This window comes from Hylobates moloch, unplaced genomic scaffold, assembly GCF_009828535.3.
Source record: "Hylobates moloch isolate HMO894 unplaced genomic scaffold, HMol_V3 SCAFFOLD_10, whole genome shotgun sequence".
Lineage (NCBI taxonomy): Eukaryota > Metazoa > Chordata > Mammalia > Primates > Hylobatidae > Hylobates > Hylobates moloch.
Window position 1 is genome coordinate 102,325,792 of NW_026652285.1, and position 27,128 is coordinate 102,352,919.

Consider the following 27,128-nt stretch of genomic DNA (forward strand, 5'->3'; position numbering starts at 1 on the left):
ACTGTTCAGTTTGATGACTTTTCATATCTCTTGGGTCATTGCTTCAAATGTATATTTGAAATGTATTTTTTTTTTTTTTTGAGACAGAGTTTCGCTCTTATTGCCCAGGCTGGAGTGTAATGGTGTGATCTCAGCTCACTGCAGCCTCTGCCTCCTGGGTTCGAGCGATTCTCCTGCCTCAGTCTCCCGAGTAGCTGGGACTACAGGCATGCACCACCACGCCTGGCTAATTTTTGTATTTTTAGTAGAGATAAGGTTTCACCATGTTGGCCAGGCTGGTCTCAAATTCCTGACCTCAGGTGATCCGCCCGCCTCAGCCACCCATAGTGCCGAGATTACAGGTGTGAGCCACCGTTCCTGGTCAGAAATGTATTTTTGATTCATTTTCACATGACTCAACATTTTGAAGATCAAAGAATTTCATTCTCTGTGTAGTTGTTCTTGACCACTCGCAGCCTTTCCCATACTTGCTCCTGATATGGTCTTTGAGTGGGATTAGTGGGATCTTTTCTTAGTGGAGGCCAGAGGGCAGCTCGTGAACTAAACCCTCCCCAGAAAGGACACTTCAGGCCAGTGTGGTCCCAGGTCAGCCTGTGGCCTGCGTCCTTTGGTGCCTTTCTGGTGACTGAGAGAAGCTGTTTGCCAGTTTCAGGCCTGTGCCTGACCACAAACGGGGGAGCTCCTCTGTCCCCCATGCTGAGTGAGCTGGAGCCCAGGACTTAAGCAGATTGTGGAAATGCCGAGACTCAGAGTAAATCAGAGGTACTCTGAATGCCAGCCAGGCTGTCCGTCATCTTTATTTCTTTAATTTTTGTGTTTGACTCAAAATTCCCTCTGAAGCACAGCAGAGAGGAAGCAGGCAACAAGGATGAAGAGTAGGTGGGGGTGTTTTAGGCTCTGAGGCTGTCCTTACACTCAGGGAAGGATTGTTTTAGAAATTTTTCACCCTTTAAGTGGCTGTTGTGGGCCATTGCTTCTGTGTGTCCCATAAATCATGTGGTATAAACTCCTTAGAAAGGATTACTGCCTGCTCTTGGGCATTGCCCAGCCTTTTGAGTCAAGACTGCATCGTCCTGAACTAATCATCCTGAAGTGTGTTGTCCTAAAGTCACTCGTGGACTTTAAGGTTATGAACTGCCTTTCACTTAGCATGAAGCATAGGTGTTAAGAGCTTGGTCCTTGGAGGGAGGTGGACTTGGGTTTGCGTATTGGCTTGTCCACTTACAAGCTGGGTAACTTTGGTCATTTACTAAACTTCTCCAGGCCTGAGTGTGTCAGGCCTGCTTCCCCCACAGAGGCCATCGTGAGATGAAGCATGAGAGGTGCCCAGCCCAGCCCCTGGCACATGGTGATGACTCAGTTGATGGCAATGACCAGTGCTGTTGTTTTTGTCCTTGTTACAGTTCCAGGATCCTCTTAGGACGTCAGCTGGGAAGGAGGGGATAATCTGTCTCCTTGCCGGCCTTCTTAGTTCCTCTTTCACTCAGAGAGGACAGGGGACCATCTAGGGCAGGGGCAGCGCCTCTTGTGCACTCTTCTGCTGAGTCAGGGAGAGTATTGACTTGGGCATTTGCAAGGGCTGTGGTATTTCCTGCCTCAGTGGGCACTTGTCCTGTTCTCGTCAGTAAGAAGGACTTACCAGAATCGAGTGTCATGGTCATTTTCCTCAGAGTGAGTTGGAGGTAGAGGAACCCACAGGACAAGAGGTCAGCCTTACAGGACCCCCAAGACCGGGTGGACATGACACCCTCCCCCACCCCTGTCTCCTCCTTTTCTCTCCCCTGCAGAGGTTTCAGAATCTTCATAGCCGGGCCTGATTCCCGAAGATGGGTGGGGGCAGGGGCGGCCTGGGCATCTATATCTAAAGCTCTTCAGATGATTCTGTTGCTCACCCCCATTAAGAACCATTGCTATAAAGGAATTCTCCTCCACGTGAGGAGGTTGATGCCTGGAGACAGAGGCAGCAGGCCAAGGGCAGGCACACCCAGCTGAGATGGGGCAGGGCTGGAAGGCAGGCCTCCTGGATCCTGCCTGGGGCCTTGTCTCTCTCCCCACACTCATTCTTTCACCATATTTGCTGCTCCTCATGGTGAGGTCAGAAATAGCCTGCCCAGCCTTGGTGAGCCTTGACTCCCACAGGAGCCCAACACCCAGCCCACCACAGTCCGGTGAGCAGCAGGCTGTCGGTGTTCCTAAGTCAGGGAAATCTTTGGAAGAACAATGGAGGGAGGCGTGGGACCCCAGGCTGCGACCTGCCGCCTGGCTGCTCACTGCATCATGCTGGTTTCACCCTGCTCGGAGCAGGCTCAGCCCCTGCTCGGCATCCTGACTCATCCTGTGCATATGGCAGCGCTGCTTGCAGGAGAGCCCAGGCGCCCTGGCAGCCCCCAGGTCCCCATTTGTTCCAGTTTTACTCACTGGATTCTTGCCAGAGGTGGCAGCCGCTGTGACACAGTATATGCTACATTTGGTATTGGGCTAATCGTATATGACACTAACACTGTCGTGGCAAGTAGCCAGCTGCTCACTGCGAGCCAGTTGCTTTCTGTGTACTATCCCATTAATTCCCCCAGCAACCCTAAGGGCGGGTGTCGTTACTCCTGCCTTAACACGTGAAGACACCGAGGCTCAGAGAGGGTTAGCTGACTTATTGGAGGCCACACAGCCAGTGAGCAGCAGAGTTGGAATTTGAACCCAGGATGTTCAGTTGTGCAGGGCCCAGACTTTTAACCCCCCTGCTCTCCTTTTTCTTACTCCATGAGTAAGCTCAGTCCCTGCCTCTGCCACTTCAGCTGTGACTGGAGCTCCAGTGTAGGGCTTGGGAGCCTCACCCCTGCCAACTGCTATCCGATAAAGGAATGTCTTATGCGTGACTGGAAATGATGGCATCACGACTGGTGGGTTTTTATTTTTAGTCTGTTTTGTTTGTTTGTTTGTTTGTTTTACTGAGACAGGGTCTCACTCGGTCACCCAAGCTGGAGTGCAGTGGCACAGTCATGGCTCACTTTGGCCTCAGCCTTCCCTCCTACCTCAGCCTCCCAAGTAGCTGGGACTGCAGGCATGTCACCATGTCCAGCTGATTTATGTTTATTTTTAGTAGAGACAAGGTCTCTCTATGTTGCCCAGGCTGGTCTCTCCCTCCAGGGCTCAAGTGAGCCTCTCGCCTCAGCCTCCCAAAGTACTGGGATTATAGGCATGAGCCACCCTGCTGGGTCTTAGAAACAACTGTGAGCTCTGCTTATTCTAACTACATTTCTCAAAGACAGCACTTGTTGTCCCCAAAGTCCATTTGTCAGTCTTAGCACCTACATGGCCTGGCATCTGCGCGGTGGTGATGTTTCTTCACTGGTGCCCGTGTAGGGTGCACAGGCTCATTTATGGAGTGGCTCATAGCCCACCTCCCTTCAGAGGGTGTCTTGCCTGAGCCTGGAGGATGTGACGTGGTGACCCATGATGCCAGGGAGGTGCCAGGCAGAGTGCCTTCCTCTCCTTTGCTCTCACCCCACCCCAGTCCTTACTTGGTTAAGACCTGCAGTGCCTTAACCTCTTTGCTTTCTCTCAGTCCCCTCTCCATCCACATTTCCTTCCCTGTGAAAGGACAGACCCATCAGACTTTACCTTAAAGATTCTTTCTGCTCTCTTCAACTTCATTGCCTTGTTGCTCTTCCTTCTTTCCTAGCAGCCACTGAGGTGGGATCAGCCTGCTGTTCACTGCCCCATCCACTCCTTGATTGCTCTATCTACATCGATGGACATCTCACTGCCTTGTAGAGGGGCCTCCGCAGACTCAAGGTCTTTGACCTCATTTAGGCTCTTCCTCTTTTTTCTCTCCATCCTTCCTCCATGGAGGGATTGTTCTCAAGTGTAGACCTGATCATGGTGTTGCCTAAAGCCTTTGGGAGGCTGGTTTGAAGGTGGTTGTGACTCCTCTCCGTTGATTTTTCATAGTTACAGATCAAACTCCTTGTTCTGCTCTTTCCCTTCTTATCACTGCTGCAGTTGACTAGTTTAAAAAACAAACAAAAACAGGCTGGCAGGGTGGCTCATGCCTGCAATCCTAGGAGTTTGAAAAACAGATGGGAGGATTGCTTGAGCTCAGGAATTCGAGACCAGCCTGGGCAACGTAGTGAGACCCTGTCTCCATAAGAAGTTAGCTGGACGCGATGGTGTGCGCCTGTAGTCCCAGCTGTTTGAGATCATGTAAGCCCAGCAGGCTGAGGCTTCAGTGAACCATGATCACACCACTGCACTCCAGCCTGGGAGACAGCGAGTGAGACCCTATCTTAAAACAAAAGAAAACAAAACAAAACCCTTCAGAGTAGGAGTGTCCAATCTTTTGGCTTCCCTGGGCCAGACTGGAAGAATTGTCTTGGGCCACACTTAAAACACACTAACACTAACAATAGCTGATGAGCTAAAAAAGAAAAATAAAATAATTGCAAAAAAAATCTCATAATGTTTTAAGAAAGTTTACAAATTTGTGTTGGGCCGCATTCAAAGCTGTCCTGGGGCGCAGGTTGGACAAGCTTGCTTTAGAGGTTCCCTGGGACCCCCAAAACCAACGAGGAGAACAAGCTCAGTCTTCTGTGTCTTACTTAATTTTTGGCTTTACTCTTAGCCCTGCCCCATTTCCTAGTCTCTCCACAGTCCAGCCGCTTTAGCTACTTTTCCTTCCCTGATACGTGCAGCTCTCTCACCTCTGAGCCTCCACACCTGCTGTTCCGCAGCACCCCGCATTGCCTTCTCCCACTGTGGATCACTGCTGAGCTGTGTTCAGGCCCTTTGGGAAACCCTCTCTTTCACCCCTTTTCCCTGGTCTGGCTTGGGAACCCATGCTTACCCCTGTCAGGGCACCTTGAAACCCAGCAGTGAAAACATGACACTTCCTTGTCTGGCTGATTTTCTTAGTGAAGCAAGTAGGAGTTTCCTTTGTCAGGACGTCAGCAAGCAAAATTCTGGAGAGACTTTTATTTATTTTTATTTTTATTTTTATTTTTTTTTTTGAGATGGAGTCTTGCTCTGTCACCCAGGCTGGAGTGCAGTGGTGCGATCTTGGCTCACTGCAAGCTCCGCCTCCCGGGTTCACGCCATTCTCCTGCCTCAGCCTCCCAAGTAGCTGGGACTACAGGCGCCCGCCACCACGCCCGGCTAACTTTTTGTAATTTTAGTAGAGGCGGGGTTTCACCGTGTTAGCCAGGATGGTCTTGATCTCCTGACCTCGTGATCCACCCACCTCGGCCTCCCAAAGTGCTGGGATTATAGGCGTGAGCCACCACGCCCTGCCTCAGGAGAGACTTTTAAAGCATTTTTTATCATTTAAACTGTCTAATTGTTGGTGCTGTGAAGAATTGAGTGTTCATGTTGAAGAGGTGTTTAGCTGGTTTGGGAGGGCCACAGTTCCGGTCATGTCGCTGGTTCTGTTAGGCAGAGTACAGTATGAGCTGGTCATTTCATTGTCCCCTGCCAATGGGAGCAGCAGGTTTGCATCCGGAGAGGAACACAAAAGGTTCATCCCAGAGGGCGAAGGTTAAAATCCCTGGGAGCACTTCATATCTGATGCTTCTCAGTTCTCATGTCTTGTCCTCTGTGAAGTCCTTCCCATCCCCCAGGGGAGGAGGAGCACCTGATCGCACGCCTGTCAGCAGTGGCTGTGTGTGCATGTCACTCAGTGAGTGCATAACTCGTGCTTCGGTGCCCTTCTCTCCTCACAGGATGGCAGCTGCCCCGGGGGCAGAGGCTGCAGCTGTCGTGTATACTGCTGTATCTCAGGGCCTGGCTCAGAGCTGGGGCTTGGTGAGTTTGTATTGACTGAATAAAAAAGAAATGAGGCCAGACGCAGTGTCACACCTGTAATCCCAGCACTTTGGGAGGCTGAGGCAGGCTCTTGCCTGCCTGAGCAACATAGTGAAACCACATCTCTACTAAAAATACAAAAATTAGTCGAGCGTGGTGGCACACCCCTGTGGTCCTAGCTACTCAGGAGGCTGAGGATCACTTGAGTCTGGGAGGTCAAAGCTGCAGTGAGCTGTGATCGTGCCACTGCACTACAGCCTGGGTGACACAGCAAGACCTCTCTCAAAAAAAACAACAACAAAATGATGAGAACCAGAGAGATTTAATTTTTAATTTACTTTTTCTGTTGTTTTTTGAGACTGGGTTCCTTCTATCACCCAGCCTGGAGTGCAGTGGCACGATTTCAGCTTACTGCAACCTCAGTCTCCAGTGCTCAGGCACCTCCCACCTCTGTTTCCCAAGTAGCTGGGACCACAGGTGCGTGCCACCACAAGCAGCTAATTTTTTTTTTTTGAAACGGAGTGTCGCTCTGTCGCCCAGACTGGAGGGCAGTAGTGTGATCTCGGCTCATTGCAACTGCCATCTCCCAGATTCAAGCAATTCTCCATCTCAGCCTCCCAAATTGCTGGGATTACAGGCGCCCACCACCATGTCTGGGTAACTTTTGTGTTTTTAGTTGAGACGGGGTTTCACCATCTTGGCCAGGCTGGTCTTGAACTCCCGACCTCGTGATCCACCCGCCTCGGCCTCCCAAAGTGCCGGGATTACAGACGTGAGCCACTGCACCCGGCCTATTTCTTTTCTTTCTTTCTTTCTTTTTTGAGACAGAGTCTTTCTCTGTCCCCCAGGCTGGAGTGCAGTGGCGCGATCTCGGCCCACTGCAAGCTCCGCCACCCGGGTTCACGCCATTCTCCTGCCTCAGCCTCCCGAGTAGCTGGGGCTACAGGCGCCCGCCAACACGCCCAGCTAATTTTTTGTATTTTTAGTAGAGACGGGGTTTCACCGTGTTACCCAGGATGGTCTCGATCTCCTGACCTCGTGATCCGCCCTCCTCAGCCTCCCAAAGTGCTGGGATTATAGGCTTGAGCCACCGCGCCCGGCCTCTTTTCTTTGTTTTCCCCTCCCTCCCTCCCTTCCTTCCTTCCTTCCTTCCTTCCTTCCTTCCTTCCTTCCTTCCTTCCTTCCTTCCTTCCTTCTTCTTTCTTTGTAGAAACAGGGTTCTACAAAACCCCAGGTTGGTCTCAAACTCCTGGACTCAGGCAATCCACCTGCCTCAGCCCCCCAAGTAGGCAGCACACTTGGCTAATTTTTTAATTTTTTTTTTTTTTTTTTTTTTAAGAGACAGGGGTCTCACCCTGTTGCCCAGGCTGGTCTCAAACTCCTGGGCTCAAGGGATCCTCCCATCTTGGCTTCCCAAAGTGTTGGATTACAAACAGGTATGAGCCACCGCACCTGGCCGAGATTTAATTTTTTCAAAATAACAAGACTGCCAGAGAGGTTGCTAGATAAAAAAGCTGCTGCGATTTTGTGGATTTTGCATCTTTAGGTGTTGTATGCGTGCCTGCGTGAATCTGCTGCAGCCCCAGAGGCAGGTGTTCCATCCTCTCAACTGTGAGACTTTCTGAGGGTCCCTCATTAATGCATTGGGTTTCTCAGAGGAGATTCTTGTAGATTCTGTTAGTTGATGTTCATCTTGAAGATAATTTAGGATTACAGGAATTTCTTTTGGAATCCTAAGCCTGATTGCTCCTCCCTCCCCGACAACTAATCATGAGCCCAAAGGAGGAAGAAGAGGAAATTTGAACCTTCACCACCCACGGTCCCATTCTTAGACTGAATCAGTAATTGAATGCTATTAAGCAAAATTAATTTGCCTCCTGCAGGAAGGTTTATGATGAATGAAAGGATTGCTGATCTGGGAGGGAGCCAGGCTTCCCTCTGCTCATCAATATTTCAGAGCCGTAGACAGTGTCAGGAAGGTAGCTGTCCTGGCTCAGCTGACCTTGAGCATGCATGAAGGTAGGATCCAGCCAGGGAGGTTGTACTGAAAGGGCTTATTACAAGTCACTTAATGATAACTTCAGTGAAATTTGCAAAATGCACCTGTGGGTTAATTGAATTTACACCCTCAGCTAGTGGGAGGCCCCCCCGGGTGGTTCTCTGGGACCAACCTGAGACTAGTCCCAGTGGAGGTCACAGCTCTGTGCAGAGCTGAAATATTTAATGCTGGCTTTCTGGGGGGGAAAAGAATTCCTGATTGGTAGCATCTGCCAATTCCTGTGATGTCAGTATACTCCCACCATAGCCAGGTTACAGCTGCTGACCCTGGGGCGGGAATCGCTTGTGCAAGCCAACTCCAGCTCGCTCCTGGGGCTCTGCTGCTCCCACATTTTTTCCTGGTGATTGGAGGAGAGCCTGCCCAGTGGACTTGATTCCAGATAGATGGATGTGCCTCTGAGTGGTCTTCATCTGCGTTAGAGGTGGCCTCTTGACTGAGAAGGTGTCTGAATGAGGCTCACTTTTAAAAATGAGAAGTTAACGAGCTCTTCATTTTGTTCTTTCTTCTCTCTAGCTGCTATTAACTTAGCAAAGCTGAAACTTTTCAGACATTATTACGTCTTGGTAAGTAAAAAAAAAAAAAATCCTCAATCTATAAATAAAATCAATTCAAGGAGTAGAGCAAATGAACTTCCAAAGAATTGGTGAAAGCACAAGATGTGCCACCTGGAGCTGAGCAGTGTGACTTGCTTTTTTTTTTTTTTTGGAGACGAAGTCTAGCTCTGTCACCCAGGCTGGAGTGCAGTGGCACGATCTTGGCTCACTGCAATCTCCACTTCCCTGGTTCAGGCAATTCTCCCTGCCTCAGCTTTCCGAGTAGCTGGGATTACAGGCACCTGCCATTACACCCAGCTAATTTTTGTATTTTTAGTAGAGATGGGGTTTTGCAAAGTTGGCCAGGCTAGTCTCAAACTCCTGACCTCAGGTGATCCACCCGCCTCGGCCTCCCAAAGTGCGGGGATTACAGCATGAGTCACTGCGCCTGGCCAGGTGGCTTGCTTTTTTGCTTTTTTTTTTTTTTTTTTTTTTTTTAAGACTGGGTCTCTCTATGCTGCCTTAAGATGGACTCCAACTCCTGGGCTCAAAGCTCAAAAGATCCTCCCACCTCAGTCACCTGAGTATCTGGGACTGCAGGTGTACGCCACCATGCCTGGCTTTCATTTTATAAAATCTAGCTGTGTCTTTTAAAATGGGAAATTAAATATCTGAGTTACTTTTTTTTTTTTTTTTTTTTTTTTTTGAGACGGAGTCTCGCTCTGTCGCCCAGGCTGGAGTGCAGTGGTGCGATCCTGGCCACTATTTTTACTCATTTAGAAAAATGGGATCACACTGTCATGTTCTTCTGCAGCCATTTTTGTTTTATTCATTTAAAAAATTATTGGAGTATCAGCCAGGTGCGGTGGCTCATGCCTATAATCCCAGCACTTTGGGAGACCAAGGCGGACGGATCATGAGGTCAGGAGATCGAGACCATCCTGTCCAACATGGTAAAACCCCGTCTCTACTAAAAATAAAAATAAAAAAAAATTAGCTGGGCGTGGTGGCGCGTGCTTGTAGTCCCAGCTTCTTGGCAGGCTGAGGCAGGAGAATTGCTTGAACCCGGGAGGCTGAGGTTGCAGTAAGCCGAGATAGAGTGCCACTGCACTCCAGCCTGGGCAACAGAGTGAGACTCCGTCTCAAAAAAAAAAAAAAAAAAAAATTATTGGAGTATCTACCTCTCTCTTCTTTCAAATTTCCCTGCAGAAAACTAGTTGCATGTTGTGGTAATCAATTTTCCTTAAGAACAGAAAAGTTAAGACAGTTTTTTTAAAACCTAAAAACAGGACTCTGATGGACATGAAAAGTTCTGTCAGCTAGCACCAAAAGACAGAGCTTGCTGGAAATTATTAGGATCATAATTTCTTGGAATATGTAAAGTACAGGCCTCCCAGAGTTAGTTTGCTTCCTGAGTCTTGAAAGGATGTTTCCAAGTCTTTCATCTGTGAGTTTGGCATTGTCACTTCAGACAGTTCCTTTGCTCAAGCAAACATCAGACTTCAGTGGTAGAGAGAGATGCAAGAGCAGACACTCCACTTAGGGTTGATTTTTTTTCTTTCTTTTATTTTTTCTTTCCCATGGATTTTATATCAGCCACCAAACAGGCACAGGTCATCACAGAACCTCTCTTGTTGCATGCAGTGATAATGAGTGGTCGTTGACCAGCAGGCCAGCTGAGCTTAGTCCCCGTGCACAGGCCATGCTCTAGTGGCCAGCACATTGAGTCTTTGTCACTGCAAGGAGAAATGAAGGCATCCTGTCTTGCTAGAGAACTTGGTAGTATTTGTACTTCTGTGAGTGTGGACCTCGAATGCTTGCAGCGTCTGCCAGAGAAGAGGACAGAAGTCAGTAATTTCCCTGTGTGGCTTTATTTTGCTATTACTACTGGTAAATATTCCTCAAAGCCTGAGAATAAGAAATACAATCTTTGGAGATTGAAATCAAGGGCTTATGTCTGTAAATAGGGTGAGGAAGGGTTAAGAACAACCTGACTGAAGTGTCTTGTGCTCCCCGTGGGTGTGGCCGTTAGCAATATCTTGGTCACCTGGAGAGAGAGAAGAAATTCAAGTGTAACTAGCAGAGTAGCCATGTCTCTCCGCTGCATGTATTAATTCACACTATAAGTGTCACATACTTTTGTTTGAGTGATTCTGTTTTCTGTTTCCTAGTTCATTTGTGAAAGCAAATTGTTAAAGTGGTGTCCTAATTTTAATGTTGATCTGATTTCCTGTTTCTTTCCTCCTCATACAGATCGTGTGTTACATATACTTCACTAGGATCATTGCATTTCTCCTCAAACTCGCTGTTCCATTCCAGTGGAAGTGGCTCTACCAGGTACGCTGCTCACAGGGCAGAATGCCAGAGAATTTATGCCTGAGGATAAAGTCTTGAAGTGTAACTTAACAGTTGTTACTAATTTATCTGGGAATGACCACTAAGACCTTCCATCTCTTCTTTTTTTAATTAAAAAAATTTTTTTTTAGTTTTTGAGACAGGGTCTCACTCTGTCGCCCAGGCTGGAGTGCAGTGGCGCAATCTCAGCTCACTGCAACGTCCACCTCCTGGGTTCAAGCGATTCTCCTGCCTCAGCCTCCCAAGTAGATAGGATTATAGGGATATACCACCATGCCCGCTTAATTTTTGTTTTTTTGGTAGAGATGGGGCTTCGCCATGTTGGCCAGGCCGGTCTCAAACTCCTGATCTCAAGTGATCCACCCACCTCGGCCTCCCAATGTTCTGGGATTACAGGTGTGAGCCACCACGCCCGGCCTCCTTCCATCTCTTCTGGCCTATAATTGAGATGATGTGTTTGTCCAGAAATGCTGCTGGATTCCCTGAGGAATCTGAAAATAATTGCATTCTTGATTTTAGTGTTCAGTCTTAAAAGTCAAGAGAAAAGCCTCAGGCAGAGAAAGATTGGCCCGGAATAATTAGAACTTAGATGAGATGTGGTCCTTTCCTTTAGTTACAGGGCTGAGTAGTTAGAATTCAGGCTGCCCTTCTTCTTTGCCCGTTTTATTATTTCGGTAATAAAGTATCTTTGCAATCAACTAGAACTAGCTTTACTAGAGGAAGCCACCAAATGACTTTTTTCTTGAATAACTCACTGGGTGCTGTAGGCACTGTAGGAGGAAGTGGGTATGTGATGAGCTCTTAGAAGCTACCCATGAAGACTGGTTAAAGCACAGCAAGCGCGGCCTCGGAAATGTCAGCCCAGGGCAGGACGTTCCTCGTTTAGGCCTCGGCAAATCTAAGGAAAATGCCCTGTAGCAGGAAGTGGCATTTGAGCAAAGAACCATCGAGTGGTGGGTTGTGGGGAAATATGTCAGTTTGTTGAATTCCACTGCTTTCTGAAGAACAGTGTTGCTAATCTCTTTATTTTGGGGTGGTTTTTAAACTTGCAGCTCCTGGATGAAACGGCCACACTGGTCTTCTTTGTTCTAACGGGGTATAAATTCCGTCCGGCTTCAGATAACCCCTACCTACAACTTTCTCAGGAAGAAGAAGACTTGGAAATGGAGTCTGTGTAAGAAATCTGTCTTCCCTCTTCCTTAGCCTTGACCCCTTTGCCTAACTCAAAGCAGCACAGTGTGAATCGGGCCAGCTGCTCTCAGCATTTCGTGGCTCCAGGAGTGGTTCCTCTATTTTTAGCAGAAGGAAGTGGACACTGGAGCCCAAGGCTGTCTGATTTGGTTTGAAGTATAGTATCTGCCAAACCTTGCTGGGTCTTGTCAGGGAAGATGGAACTTGCCGTTCCACTAAGCATCATTGGAGCCTGCTTTTAAGAAATCAGCGGCAAGAACTTAGGAATATATGTGGCCAGTTCACGAGGGAGAACGAGGAGCTGACTTTCTGTCAGGCCCACCATCAGGCGTTTATGTCTGAAAATGGAATCTTCTGAGTCATCTCTAAGTTTGCTAATGATCCTCAGACATCTCTATCGTCAGACAACTGCGTGGTTTTTCACAGCACAATGACTTTGACCTATATCTGAGCACTAATAGGGGCTTTTCTGAGTCACAGAGTGAATGACTCTAGGGTCCTATTTTCTGGGAAAGGGCCATCATTGTTTAGAAAAATGAATAGTGATTAAGCATATTTGCTTGTTAACTCTGAAATTTGATAAGCCAGGTCAATGCTGTGTTTGATGATTAGCCTAAGGCAGAGTTTTCCCTTCTTGGTTCACTGGTATTAAGTGTTCTGCCCCCAGTGCTGGCAGCCTTTGAATTCTTCCCAATTCAGAGTCTGAGACTCGGCCCATGCTAGGCCCTGCTTGGCTGTCAGCAGGTCAGGCAGCATGGGACAGCTCTCTGTGCTCAGCTCCACGGCAACAGTAAAGGAAGGCAGGCGCTGCCAATGGGCGCCAAACAGCATCTCCCCATGCAGAGGAAGAAACGCCTCCTTCTAAACAGTGGAGAGGAGTGCAGGAGGACCATCAGCTGTGCCTTTCCTAGAAGTAGCAGGATCTGAGCAAGTGTCTGTTGATTGAAGAGGCACACATGTCAGGCTGGTAACCAGCAGCATCAGGAAATGACCTAAAACATGGTGTGTTTATCATTCCCCTGCTGGGAGCCTTTGGCTTGATCCATCCGCATAACACGGGGTTCTTTGGGTAGGCAGCTAGAAGCCGAGTGGCTGGGTCGCAGCATCGTCTCCTTCACTGCATTGTACTCCACAGTGGCAATGGGAGGTTCCCGCTTCCCACATCCTTTCCCTCAGCCATTACATCTTGGGGCCTGGATGTATTATGAAGGATTTTTGTTTCGTGGCAACAATTTTTTTTTAATTTTGTTTTGGTGCTTATTTTCTCTCTGACAATGCGGCCCACGCGGCTGCCCTCTGTGCAGCCATTACCCCACCAGGCCTGACACAGCTTCTCTCTCTGGGCCTGGGTATGAGGGCACCGTCCAAAGTAACACTGACTTTCTCTCTCTTTCCCCTTCTGTTTCTTTGACCATCTCTCTTTAGGCCTACCAGTTTTGGCAACAGAAGTTACTGGTCAATAATCAGCAAGTTAAAAAGTATTGGATGCGATTTCAATGATCAGACTTGGTAGCTGCCTCCTAGGCTGTGGGTATCCTCAATGATCTCAATTACTTCTGTCATCTTGAGGAGTGAGAGTGGAAAGAAATGTTTGGTGTGGGTTCCTGGGCCAGGAGGTTTTCTCCCTGGGGTTCCCATTCCAGAACGCTGTCCTCATTCATGGTTGCTGTTCACCTTTTGCCACTCCCTGCATTCTTTCATGTGGGTGAGGAACGAGTGTGGAAACGGGGATTGGGGACTAATAGAATTGTCTCTTCACCAGTCTCCCCACATTTCCAGTCCAGAAAACACTCTTTAGTTATAGAAATGGATGTATTGGCTGGGTGCAGTGGCTCATGCCTGTAATCCCAGCACTTTAGGAGGCCGAGGCAGGCAGATCACGAGGTCAGGAGTTCAAGACCACCTGGCCAACATGGTGAAACCCCATCTCTACTAAAAATACAAAAATTAGCTGGGCGTGGTGGCAGGCACCTGTAATCCCAGCTACTCGGGAGGCTGAGGCAAGAGGATCTCTTGAAATCGGAAGGCGGAGGTTGCAGTGAGCCGAGATTGCGCCACTGCACTCGAGCCTGGGCGATGAGAGTGAAACTCCGTCTCAAAAAAGAAAAAAAAAAAAAACAGATGTATCCGTGGACCACTTAGGCCCAAGCCACATTTGATTGCAGTCTTGTGTGGCAGAAGGAACCTGTGTCCCATTCGGCACTTTTGGTTGCAAGCACAGAGACTTGGGGCTTTGCAAGGAAAGGGGGATACTGTTTAGATGTCAAGGAAAGAACACTTATCTGCGGCGGTTGGATGTTGGCCCTTCAGCAGATCGGCCCCTTAAGTGTTTGCACCAAAACTAGGACACCTAGTGAGGTGGCTGCGAAGCTGCTGAAGCCCCACTGCTGTGTGTTCCTGCCAGGGAGGCTTTTGGGTGTTCATCTGACCCAGGTCTCTCTTCTCACTGCTGCAGAGCCTGAGCCGCCAGGAGCGTTGCGGGCGCCCTGTCTGCAGGGGGCTAGCGAGGTTTCCTCACATCGTGGGGGCCCCAGGTGTCCCTTCAGTTTCCTGGAGTTTTGCTGGGGGAACAGGATGTAGCGCCTACCCCACCCAGGCATCTGCCATCAGGTTTCTTCCTCTCCTTGAGTTTACTTCTGCCACTCCCAGTCCTGGCCACACACTGAAGCTCCCTGTCACCCGCCCTGCCTGTGACAACCTCCCGTGCTGCCACACACCCTTACTCCCGTTCTCCCTCTTTGCACTCCCAGGACTCACCCAAGCCCAGGGTTGCCCCTGCTACCCCCTCACTGCCCCCGGCCCCTCCTGAATGCCAGGTCCCCCTGTCCTCCTGCTCTGCGTCACCTCAGCCTTAAAGCCACAGGCTTCCTGCATCACACCAAGCTCGCCCCTCCCCATTGTTCCCTGTAGGCCTTGGTGACACGTACATCCACCCAGTCTCCTGCAGCCATGGCTGAAACACCTCCCTCTTCCTCAGCCGGTGTGGAGCATCCTGTAGGCCTCACTTTGTGCCTCTCACCCCCAGCGCCACCCCGCCTCTTTCTCTCGTGCCTGGGCTTTGTGGTGGCTGACCTCTTCACTCCCGATCCTCTCCCCTTTCTGTCCATCCTTTTATTCCCCTGGAGACAGGGTCTCACTCTGTCACCCAGGCTGGAGTGCAGTGGCACTATCACGGCTCACTGCAGGCTTGACCTCTCCAGGCTCAGGCAATCCTTTCACCTCAGCCTCCTTAATAGCTGGGACCACAGATGAACGCCACCATGCCCAGCTAATGTTTTTGTATTTTTTTGTAGAGATAGGGTTTTGCCGTGTTGCCTAGGCTGGTCTCAAATTCCTGGGCTTAAGCAATCCTCCCGCCTCAGCTCCCCAGAGTGCTGGGAATGCAGGCGTGAGCTGCCCTGGGAATACAGGTGTGCTTGGCCCTTCTTGTCTATTCTCCCAGGCTCTAGACTCACCTGTAGAGTGTTTTTGCAGTGCCAGTTTCCTGGCCGCACCCCTGGAGACTCTGATTCTCACCCCTTGGGCTCAGGATCTGTGCTTTTCTCACTCCCCAGGGCAGCCTGAGCAGGAGGCAGGGCTGAGAACCGCCAGAGTAAGAATCAGGGCCATCCTTGGGTGACCAGGCAGACTGGGCCCTCGACAACCCTGCCGTCCTCTGTGCGCCCCGGCTGTCTCCCTGCCACTCTCCTTCCCAGACTGGCTGGAGGTATTAAAATATATTTGCTGTAGGCTGGGTGCAGTGGCTCATGCCTGTAATCCTAGCACTTTGAGAGGCTGAGGCAGGTGGATCACCTGAGGTTAGGAGTTTGAGACCAGTCCCGCCAACATGGTGAAACCCCATCTCTACCAAAAATACAAAAATTAGCTGGGCATGGGGACATGTACCTGTAATCCCAGCTACTTGGGAGGTTGAGGCACGAGAATCACTTGAACCCAGGAGACGGAGGTTGCAGTGAGTCGAGATGGCGCCACTGCACTCCAGCCTGGGTGACAGAGCGAGACTTCATCTCAAAAAATCAAATAATTAAAAAAAAAAAAAAACACACACACACACACACACACACACACACACACACACACACACAGAGACACTGCAAGTACTTAGCACTCCCTGACTGCCCTGGGAAATGTCCTGGGTTTTTCCTTCATGCTTTTTGCCTGTTATATTTCTTCTTTTTGGGAACTCCCCTGACCTCCCACCCATCTTGCGGGCCAGCTCCTCTGCATCTCATGAGGGCTTCCTGGCTTCCCCGGTTCCCCAGCAGAGGGATTCTTCTCAGCCCGAGCCATCACCGAACCCGGTTCCCAGCACTCCTGTCTGTGTTGGAAGTGGCTGTGCAGGTTTGCTCTGGAAGACCCTCTCTTCTCCTGGGCTGTGGGCCCCTAAGAGCAGTAAGTCCATTTCTTTTTCCTCGATGACCTAGCATGAGGCCTGTCTTGAAGAATAAAAGTTGTTTTCTCACTTGGCCCACGATTTGGAAAGGAGTATTTTCTTAGAGAAAGAAAGGGAGAAAATGTTTTTCCCAAGTCTGCCATCAGGCCCATACCCAGGTCACAGTGAATGTGCTTTGCCTCTTAGAATCAACGTGCATTGAACTCTTTGTCCTTTTTTAACAAGATGCAGTAACCACAGGACAGCTGTGTGATTACTGGAGTGTTTCTGGAAGACGTGGGGTCGCATTTCTTTGTGGTCTCAGTTGCTGTGGAGAGGCACGGGGGCTGCTGCATGGCTCGGGGCAGGGTCTTCTGTGGCTCATGCAAAGGCCCTACCTCCTGCATCCCCGTCTAGAGAAGGTCCCTTCAGGAGCAGCCCTGTGCACATGGATCCCTCCTGGGGCAAGTGTCTTCCTAAAGAGGCCAGGCCTGAGACACAAGCCAGCTGGCCGGAAGTGACGCTGGGTGGCTCCAGCTGAGGCATTTTCGTCTTAGGGGCTGCTTTTAGACTCACTTATAGCATCTATGGGATCTGGCCACATACCTTGTCCCAACTTTGCCATAAGTACAAATAACCTGTGAGTCTAAAGGACTTGTTTGAGAAAGGTCCCAGCTCGGGTTCTTTGAGCCTAGGCATGGTAGTACCATGATGGCAAGAATGAAGGGATGAAGAAGAGGGGGAAGTTTTCTTCCCTTATCCCATACAAACATTTACTTACCATGAGGTCCAGCTGCGTGCACTCTAGATGAGTCACATATACGGCCACTGTGTCGCCATTTGTAGGGGAAGGGGTTAGGTAGTTGGCAGAGGGATGGGTTGGGTCCTTGGAAAGGGCCTGTTGAGTTGATTGATTGAATTTATTTTACTGATGAGGAAATTTCTTTTGGTCCACCATGGGGGAGCATAAATCCTCATTATTTCCTAGCATGCAGGGAAGATGCTGGCCAAGTGGCTTTTGACACCCAGTATCTCTGCCTAGTTCTGCTACTCACAGAGCCGCCCAGTTCCCTCATAGACCAGCTCACCTTCTGTGAGGCAAGAGATTATCCTCTTAAGAAGGTGGGGCCCGTGCATGTGATTCCTTCTAATGGAAAGGGCTGCCTCACTCAGCTCCTCATGCCCCACGAGACCAGCGATCTTCCATTTTTAATTCTCGATTTCAACAAATGGCTCCATGGGGCCTCCTCAGAGCCAGGCACCAACAGACAGAGCCCCGGGAGCTCACAGAGTGGAGGCAGAGGCCACACGCTGAGGCAGAGTGGAGACAGAGCCACATGGCTCAGCCCCAGCTAGCAGAAAGCAGCCAGTTCTCTGTCTATAGTGGCCAAAGAATCTTTGATCCTGGAAGATTCCTCTAAACCTGTGGTTCTGTCCCCTGGCTCAGAAATGATCCATTGTGGCTGGTTATTAAAAATGTCTGGTTGGCTAATTAGCTTTCTTTTCTGAATGTCCATTAAGATTCAGATTTCAGTCTCATAAGCGTAACTATCACATATCTGTGCACCACAAAAATTCCGCAAGCTGTGACAAAAAGATTCATGATGATTGTGATAATGATAGCTGGTGTTTATTGATTAGGCACTCTGGAGAATCTCATTTTTCCTCATGACAGTTCTGGAAAGTGAGAATTACTTAAGCACAGAGAGGTCAAGTGACTTGGCCAAGGTTACACAGCTAGTAAGGAACGGACCAGGAATCAAACTTAGATTTGTCTGTTTCAAAAACCAACATCCATCATCAGTCCTAACCACCGTGCTGTGGCAGAGATGGCCTTTTACTAAGAGACTGTGAGATGTTCCTAATTGTTTTTTCTTTCCTTGTTCAGTGTGACAACCTCTGGGGTGATGGAAAGTATGAAAAAAGTCAAGAAGGTGACCAACGGCTCCGTGGAGCCCCAGGGCGAGTGGGAAGGCGCCGTGTGACAGAGCCGACCCTGAGGATGGCACTGTCCAAGGAAACTGTTAACTTATTCATAGTCCTATTGGACAGCAGGAGCAGCTCCTACAGTGAACTATTGGCACCTCCGACAGTGACACCAGGGCACATGGCTGGAGCACAGTGCCGCGGAAACCTGATTTTGTACTCTTTTATGGAAACGATCTGTGGCTGTTTAGAGGCAGCTGGATCCTCCTTCAGGCAGGAATGGGCGGGTGGGCACAGGGAGGAGGAGAGGAAGAGAAAAGGAAGAATTCATTTTTAATTTAGGTTTCTTTTTTTCTTCTTCTTCATTTCGGAGCTCTAAGGTATATGCAGTTGTGACCCCACGTGTGGGGAAGTGTAGCAAGGATGGCTGGTGGAGGGGGAAGGAGGGTGCGAGATGTCTGTCTGATGCTTTAGGAAATGTCTACTGAGGACCCCGAGACTTAAGAAGAAGGGCGGGGAGAGTGCCATTGCCTGTTCGGGAGACAAAGATGAATGAAAACAGGTGACTTTGGAAAGCAAAGTCAAAACCCAGTTTAGGATGTAGCACCTGCCCCAGGATTCCTGCCCTCGGCGTTGCCCCAGACCCTTATTCCAGATGCTGAGAGTGACCAGGACAGCAGCTCCTGAGGCCCAGTGGTCTTTCCAACAGGAAAAGAAGGCCGTGATGTCACTGTCAGGATCATGCCCTGTGGCACAGCACAGGTGGTGGGAGGTGGTTTTCTGATTGAGATGTTGCCTGATGGATGGAAAGAAATGTATTTTTAAGTTCGAAAAGCATTATCCTGTGGCGTTCCCTGGACATCCACTCCCTGACAGCCCAGAGCAGCACTGTCTGGCTTCCCTTCACGCTTGTGGCTTTGTTGTGTGTGATCAGAATTTTGGGGGTAATGGAAAGGAGTTTTCCTTAAGGAGCAGCTGGGGGAGAATAGGTAGTATTTAAGCAAAGACTTAAGTCCAAGCAAATCATCCCCATTAAAAGGCTTTTCCTGTAGGCTAGTAGGATTTCTAAATAGATGAATTCAACAGACTTGGTCCCCATAGTCCAAGAGTGTGTATGTGAAGAAAGTGAGCATGATTCAACAGTTTCACTCTCAGGGATTTTAGGATGGCGAAATATTTCACAGAAACTCAATGATTAAGTTCCCTTCCACACTTCCAGAGCTTGAATGAACACAGGTAGCCACCTAAAGTGAGCAGTATTGCAACTCAGAGAGAAAATCATCTGAACAGTAGGACAAGCTCAGAAGGTCCATTGTGACTGAGGGCTTAAAAGGAGACCAAAACATGGCCCCATCAGGGAAGCTTCTTAATGCTTGGGGGACCAGCTAGGTAGGGTTGCTTCCAGAAGCGGGAGCCCACCCCTGCCTGGGGCTTGTCAGCCACACCTGCAGGAGAACAGGGACCTCTGGGGGTGATAGTCGTGGTGTCTGGGAGTTGTTTTCTCACCTCTGGCTTAGAAGGGTCAGGCAGAAACCACAGGATGTGGGGTCACACTCACTGTCCCAGGTTTGGGAACCTGAAAAAGTCTCCATTCAGAACATGGTTGTTCTCCCTGTCCCATGCTATCTGATCTTCCTAAATGACTAATGAGGAAGCGGATGTTCTTTTTCTGCACTTTGATTCGCCATCTGGCTTCTGTAGGGTGCCCTGAAGGTGTGATCTGCCTTATGGCTGACGTGGAGGAAGAGCAAGCGCCTTCCCAGGCCACAGCTGCTCACCTCTCGGCAGGTATTTTAGGCAAGCATCCGTGTCTTCCCATCTTCAGGAGAAGGGTAAATGCGCCCTAAGTGTTCACTTCTGGACCTTTTTCAAGTTCGCTTGGGACTGTGTGACAGAAGGGAGTTGGAGGGAGGATGGGAATATTTTTAACACTTTGTTTTCCTGTGCAGAAACATAATACCAGTTTTCGCAGAAATGTGTCTCAATCTGTGACTACCAAAGCCCTCCTCAGTCCTTCCCTCAGAGGGACACATTTGCTATTCTCCCGCAAGCAGATGTTGTGGATGAGGCGATAGACTCCTTGGCAAGAACGAAAGATGTGATGAAACCTCCCTGCTCGGAAGGGTCTCCGTGGAGGTGTCCTCATTTCACATGCTGGGTTTTGCAAGCAGGGAAGCCAGGGAGTGGAGGAGCTGGAGAGAGGCAGGCGTGTGTGTGGGCAAGCGCTGGAGCCGCAGCCATCAGACTGGCACGGGAACGCCAGCGTTGGGTGTTCAGATTCCACGCGTATGTCTGGGCTCACAGCATGGCCGAGTGTCTGCAGTGCTGGTCCTGACCCTTCCAGAGCAGCAGTGGAGAGATGAGATAAGACTGTTTCAGAAACAAAGATGGCCACAGCCTTCCTAACAAGCAGGTCATCTGGCCATGTCTGCATGGTAACTGGTAAAAGGCTTCAAGTCAGATTGATGATCAAGAAAAGTCAAAACCCCAGCCCAAGATTGAGAAAGCAGGTGGTGGTTCCAAGCTTTTAAAAAATTATTGAAGCGCTCCATCCTGTTATGTGAGTGTGTCTTCTCTTTCTCCTTCACGTCATAGCTGTGACCCACCATTCATCCCTGCTCTTGCGTAAAGATGACCGATGGAGTCCAAAGCCAAGTGGCTTCACCAGCTGACAAGCCACCCTCCTGCAGCCTGAGTTTTACAGTCCACTGGGTTCGTTGTCATGCAGTGTTTGAATGGTTAAGCCCTTGCAGTGTTTCAGGGATTGGGCAAAAAATATCGGATGCACATAGCAGAACCATTGGTGGTATTTATAGCTCGCTTTGTACTCCTCCTCACTGTTTCTGCCTGCGCAAAATATCCATGTTTCCTTTGAGAAATCTGTTGTGGACTGAAAGCGCTGCTGGCTGTGAAATTTAATAAAGTGCGTATGCTTTGCTAGAAAATTATTTCTTGGACAATAGGAATAGTCATTGATTTCTAAATCCTGGCTCTTAACAGTGGCCAAGGACTTGATCAGCCCATTTCTTGGTCCCTCAGTGCTTTAAAATTTAAGTAGCACTGCACTTTGTAATGTTGAATATGACTCTAGTGACTTGTAGGAGGCACTTGTGAGGAGATGCTTGCTTCAGGGTAAAAGATGCTCATGGCCTGAGTCAGCTGAGTTTTCTTTCAAGAAACCACTTTAGAGTGAAATATCCAGGGTTTCCCCGCCCCGGACATGTCCAGCCTGCCAAGGCAGCACATAGCCCCGTAAGTCCACTTCGTGTGGGTGAGATTTCCTCCTGCATGATGACCTCATCGCCATCTCTGCTGTCTCTCGTTCCACAGCCTCCCTCCCTCTTCTCTCCTCCTCTGCCCTTGCCCTTCCCCCTTCCCCTTCCCCTCCCCCTCCTCCTCTGCCCTCGCCGTTACCCCTCCCCCTCCTCCTCCCTCCTCCACCTCTTCCTCCTCCATCCCTCCTCCTCCCTCTTCTTCCCTTCTCTGCCGTCTTTCTCCCCTTCTCTGCCGTCTTTCTCCCCATGCCTATTGATCCCACATAGGCTCATTCTGGGCACACGGGCTAAAGGCTTTGGTGCATTGCAGCATTTTCTCCCAGCAGCTGTGTGAAAGATGCATTTTCTAAGCTAAGGAGAATTTTCTCAAGAGTGTGCATACTCGTGCCAAATATTATTGCTCTGGGCCATATAGGATGGTCTTCCTCCACACTAAAATGGGTGTCTTGTTTTGGTACTTAAACCGGTCTACTCCAGGCACCCAGTCCTTACAGACCAAGGAAGAGCATAGCGATGCCTGTTGGAATTGCAGATGCATTCTGGCCTTCTCCCCCCGTCCTGAAGCATTTTCTTTGAGGAAGGCTCTTAGAACATTAGACAGTCTGCTGAGGTTGTTGGCCCAGCTCCATACACCCAGTAGAACAGTGGAACAACTCATGCTTCATGCTGCCAAGCTGCTGTACTTCAAAGGAAACAGATCCTAACCCATTCCTGCACTCCTGCTTCCACACTCCACACTTCACCCCTCTGCTTTTCTCTGACCCGCCTGTGGCCTTGTAAGACTCACCATAAGCTAAGTCCAGGATACCTGTGGCCTGCGGCTTGATTCTTCCCTTTAGGATTCAGCAAGTTAATGGCTTCCTCGCTATAGAAGTGAGACTTTGACTTGATACCTTTTGGTATATCAAAAAGGTATTCATCCAGAATGTACCAAATGTTCTGAAAGACCCACTCTTCAGTCCAGTTTTCCCTAGGGTGTTTCCGGCAGGGCGTCTTCAAAAGGCATCTACCTGAGTTGACGCTAATACTTGTCACTACCTGGAATGTAGTTATTGGTCAGCAGGCTGAACATACTCCAGATTCCCCAGAGGCCACTTCTGTAGCCCAGCGATGCATCTGAGCCTCTCTGCATGGTTTATGCTTGAAAAATAGATAATGCTTTTAGATGGCTCACTGCCAGGCCATGGGCCCCACACATCTCAGGCCCTGTGTGAGGGAGCACACTGAGATGGTGCAGGAGTGAATGGGCATGGCTTGGCCTCACTGCCTCGGAGACCTGTTGGAGTTCTGGCAGCAGGGCATCTGCAGGCGGGACGGCATTCTCGGCAGTCAGAACGGTCAAAATGAAACAGAACAGCCAACGCACCCACAGGACAGCTTATTTTGAGGCAGGGTTTTGGATTTTGGAGGGAGCAGCCAGATGAGACGGTGAGCCTCCAGAAGGTCAGCCTTTGGAGCATGTAAGATACTGTTACAGGGTCCAGAAATCGTGTCCACATGGGAGCTTTGACTCTTCAAACAGGTTTTGCAGATCGTAAATTGCATTTGCCTAGTCATGTGACCTCAAAAGAAGTCAGACGTATTTAATCCAGAAGTAGTTTCGTTTGAGGGAGGGTTTGCAGGTCTGTAAATAGCATTTGCTTTCCTGGTTAGAGATTGGGATGCAGAAGGAGTTTTCAGTATTTTTTTTTTTAACACTAATGATCATTGAAGAGTATTTATGTAAACATACAATGTATAACGGGTGGGGGATCGGATCAGGGTGATGTACGGGGTGAATTCTCTTGCCGTGTTGCAAATGTGTAAAATAAAGACTATCTGGCAGAACTGTGTGTGTATGAGATCCAGGGAGCTGCCGGCTCCTGGTGCTTGCTCTCCTCCACCTCCCTCTCATGATTTTTTTCTTTGTGATTTTTGTTCATTAAATGAGTTAACTGCCTCCCACCAGCTCCTACTGACAATAGTGACACCTACTAGAGAAGTTCCAGGCATCTTAGCAGATCTGTGGCAGCGCAATTAAGACCCAGATAACTGAAAACCGGTTGTAGGTTACCGATGTCCTGCTTACGCAGGAGGCGGGCGATGCCTTGTGAACCAGTATCAGGGCACTGCTGCCATTTGATGGGAGATGACAGGCCTGGCGCAGAGCCCACGCTGTGACAGGCGCAGGTGCACCTCCTCCTGCATCAGTTAGCAATAGCTCTGGCTTACCCCGTGTTGGAAGCAGAGAAATCCGTGATTTTATACTCAAAGCATTTTTAGAAGTCATTCAGTTTCGAAGCCCGTATTTTACTAAGAATGTTTTAATTTGAGGCATATTTTACCTACAGTAGAATCCATCCTTTTTAAATGTACAGTTTGTTGCGTCTTGACAAATGGATGTACAGTCCTGTGGCCTCCGCCACAAGCAAGATGGAACATGCCCATCACCCCATGCAGCCTCCTTTTGCCCCTTCCCGGTCCAAACTGCCCCCTTTCTGAAACTACCACAGCCCCGGCTCTGATTCCAGCGTAGTCTCATTTGCCTCGTCTAGAACTTCATGTGAATGAAACTGCGCCGGGTGCCCTCTTTCGTGTCTGGCTGCTTTCACACAGCATACTGATTTGTGATTCATCCCTCCAAAGCCCTGCCTTCAAAACGCAGAAACTGGGGCCTAAAGAAGGTTCTGCCACTGCCCACCCACATCCTTCCCCTTTTTCCCCCAGCTAGTAAGTGTCAGAGCTGAGACAAGAACCCAGGCCTGCTGACTCCAACCTTGTTGGGATAATAAGGATTAAGTCAAAGGTTTGGCCCAGTGCCGGGCACAGGAAGGCCTCAGAAAAATGGCTCTGTTGGTTACTGCAGTTGTGCTTATAAAGATGTGAGCATGGGCCAGGTGCGGTGGCTCACGCCTATAATCCCAACACTTTGGGAGGCCTGAGGTCAAGAGTTCAAGACCAGCCTGAGCAATGTGGCAAAACCCTGTCTGTACTAAAAACTACAAAAATTGGCCGGGTGTGGTGGTGCGTGCCTGTAGTCCCAGCTCCTTGGGAGGTGCCTGTAGTCCCAGCTCCTCGGGAGGCTGAGGCAGGAGAATTGCTTGAACCCTAGAGGTGGAGGTTGCAGTGAACCGAGATCCTACCACTGCACTCCAGCCTCGGTGACAGAATGAGACTCCGTCTTTAAAAAAAAAAATTGTGAGCATGAACCTCAGTTCACCAGATCATAGAATTTCAGAATGAAGAGAGAGAATCCCTGTCCGTGGCCAAGGTTTCCCAGTTAGTGGCCATGCCCCACCCGCAGCTCTTTCCGGAGGCCTGCCTGTGCCGCAGAGCACGAACAGGAGGCATGGGGTGTCCTGAGAGTGGGGAGCCCAGGATTCAGAACCCAGGATGAGAGACGCCAAGGCAACTTGGGAAGGGGACAGCTGAGAAAAAGGAAGGACCTTGCTGATCATCTAATCCAGTGGTCCTCAAACAGCGAGCACCCAGATCCCTGATAGAGTTCCTGGGGGGCCTGAGAGTCGGCATTGCTAACACACTCCCAGCTGGTGCCAACATGGCAGATCTGGACCATACTGAGAACAGATCCAACCCAGTTCTTCCTGAGTCTTGGGTCAGTCTTCAGCTGGCGACACGGATGAGGGCCCACCTTGCACACAGCTCTTATGGGACAGAAGTCAGCGGCTCTGTCCTGCCAGGGGGCATTGCAGTGGGGACCAAGTGAGAGACAGCAGGCAGGTGCTGGCAGGGGCCTGGCTGTCCTGCTGCTCCCCTGAACCATCCCACGTGGGGCCCCCTTGCTGTTCAGGTCTCTCTGGCTCCTTCTTCCCCCACCGCTAGCGTGGAGCTTTGCCAGTTAAAAATTCAGGGGCTGACAGGATAAGCTTGAGAAGCCTTGGCGCCCGTGGGTTTGGCAATAGAAAAGCCCACACCCGAAAGTCTGACCCCGGCTTCAGTAGCTGAGCCTCGTCCCCTCCTTTGATCAGTGTCAGCAGAGGAAGAGCCACCTGGCTCAAAGCAAGGGCTCAGCAAGTGAGATCCCTTCAGTGCCTGTGGCGGGCTGGACTTCAGCCAGTAAGACCACCTCTGAGGGTGATAGGTCGTTTCAAGGTCATTTCAGAACATCCCTCTGCCTCCTCTGTTTGCTGAGCTTCCCATCACTAGGGTCCTGACTGCACAGACACCAGCCAGCCAGGAGCTCCAGTGTGAGGCTGAGGAGACCAACCTGCCCTGCTGGCCCCAAAGACGCAGGTCATACCAAGCTGGTGTATTGACTTACTCTGAATATAAGCACCCATAAGCACTTACTCTCTGCAGCACTGGAACAGGCCTGGGCATGGCAGTTGCTTAGTAAATATCAACTGGACTTGAACCTACACCAGCGTCCCGGGAGGAACAGTTCTGTCCCAAGAGGTCTGGAAGCCAGCTTGGCGATCGGCAGGCATTGTCAGGGGAGCCAGATGCCTCCCAGGTTGGCTGCCGTCGTCAGCTGCAGCATCTCATTTCTTCCCGTTGTGCAGGAGTCTTGTCACGTGATTGGTCATCTCCGGCTGGTCCACTCTGATTGGCAGCTGGAAAAACATAACGGTCAACAACTCTAGTCTGGTAGGCAAACTCTTGAAGTCAGAGGAATAATTGGGTCCTGATCATCGAGAGGCCGGGGGGCTTTCTGCTTGTTCTGATAAAACAGGCAGTGCAGGCTAATCCAGAGCAGATATTGGCCCCAATATGTGTTTCTGAGAAGAGCCTACCGCTCCCAGGCCCCGGGACCCTGGGTAGATCCTCCCTGCCCCTACCCAGGCTCCTTAATTATCGCAGCTGCCTTTGGGTGGCCTGCCCTTCACCAGGAATCTGTCAGGTCGGCAGATTGGTAGCTGTAGACTCCCTCAGGCTAAGTAACAAGGAGGCTGGGTAAGTGCTTACCCTAAGGAAAGAAAGCGCAGACTTCCTTCCTGGTGGCTGGCATTGGCTTTGCTCTCCTGTAAGCCACCTGCATGGTGGGGCGTTTCTGAGAATCCGTCCCGAGCCCCTCAGCACTGGCTCACCCACCCCCACGAAGAGAAGCACGCTCAGCAGTTGGGAACTGGATGTTGGGGGTTCGGTGTGACCCACTTGGGAGTTGCACCTTAAACAGCTCCTTCCCAGTTTGCCAAAGGAATGCTGACCTTTGCAAAAATGAGGGAGCTGCTCATTAACACACATCTGCAGGAATCGAGCTTGCGCCCTGCATCGGCCGTTCTAGTGTATGTCCTTAGACATAACTGGCTCTGTCACTCAGAGCCCTGGTTCCAGTTGGCCCCCGTCGCCTAAGGCTGAACATCGTTCAGCACACGCTGGTATGGGCAGGGCTGCAGATGAAGTGAGGAGTAAGCCTGGCTGTGCCACATGGGAGAGAACAGTACTGGGGAGGGGAGCAAGCCATGGGGCAAAGCTATGGGGCACAGCTGAGTGGCAGCACCGCGTCTCCTCCCTTCCCACTCGCTTCTTCCCTCCACCTTTGCAGCCATCTCACTGTCCGTCGGTCCCCTTACTCTGCATCTTTCCCCTTTCCATGTCACCTGGCTCCTTCCATTAAGCAATCAAGCTGTTCAAGTTTTCCCATTAACAAAAAGCAGCTAACAAAAAAACAGCTGCAGGCCCCC

The 27,128-nt window shown here is 49.9% G+C and overlaps 1 protein-coding gene across 2 annotated transcripts in view; it reads left to right on the forward strand.

Moving 5' to 3' along the window:
- GPR107 (G protein-coupled receptor 107) overlaps positions 1 to 23,331 on the forward strand; it is an 87,790-nt gene extending 64,459 nt beyond the window's left edge. Inside the window, exons 15-18 of one of the 2 annotated variants that reach the window (XM_032165419.2) lie at positions 8,366 to 8,415; positions 10,639 to 10,722; positions 11,793 to 11,914; positions 18,192 to 23,331. In XM_032165419.2, the coding sequence (XP_032021310.1) occupies positions 8,366 to 8,415; positions 10,639 to 10,722; positions 11,793 to 11,914; positions 18,192 to 18,288 (353 nt within the window). In that variant the 3' untranslated portion in view covers positions 18,289 to 23,331. The remainder of the gene's footprint in view (positions 1 to 8,365; positions 8,416 to 10,638; positions 10,723 to 11,792; positions 11,915 to 18,191) is intronic. The other variant, XM_058445169.1, reaches the window with a different exon arrangement.
- Positions 23,332 to 27,128: the final 3,797 nt, after the last annotated feature.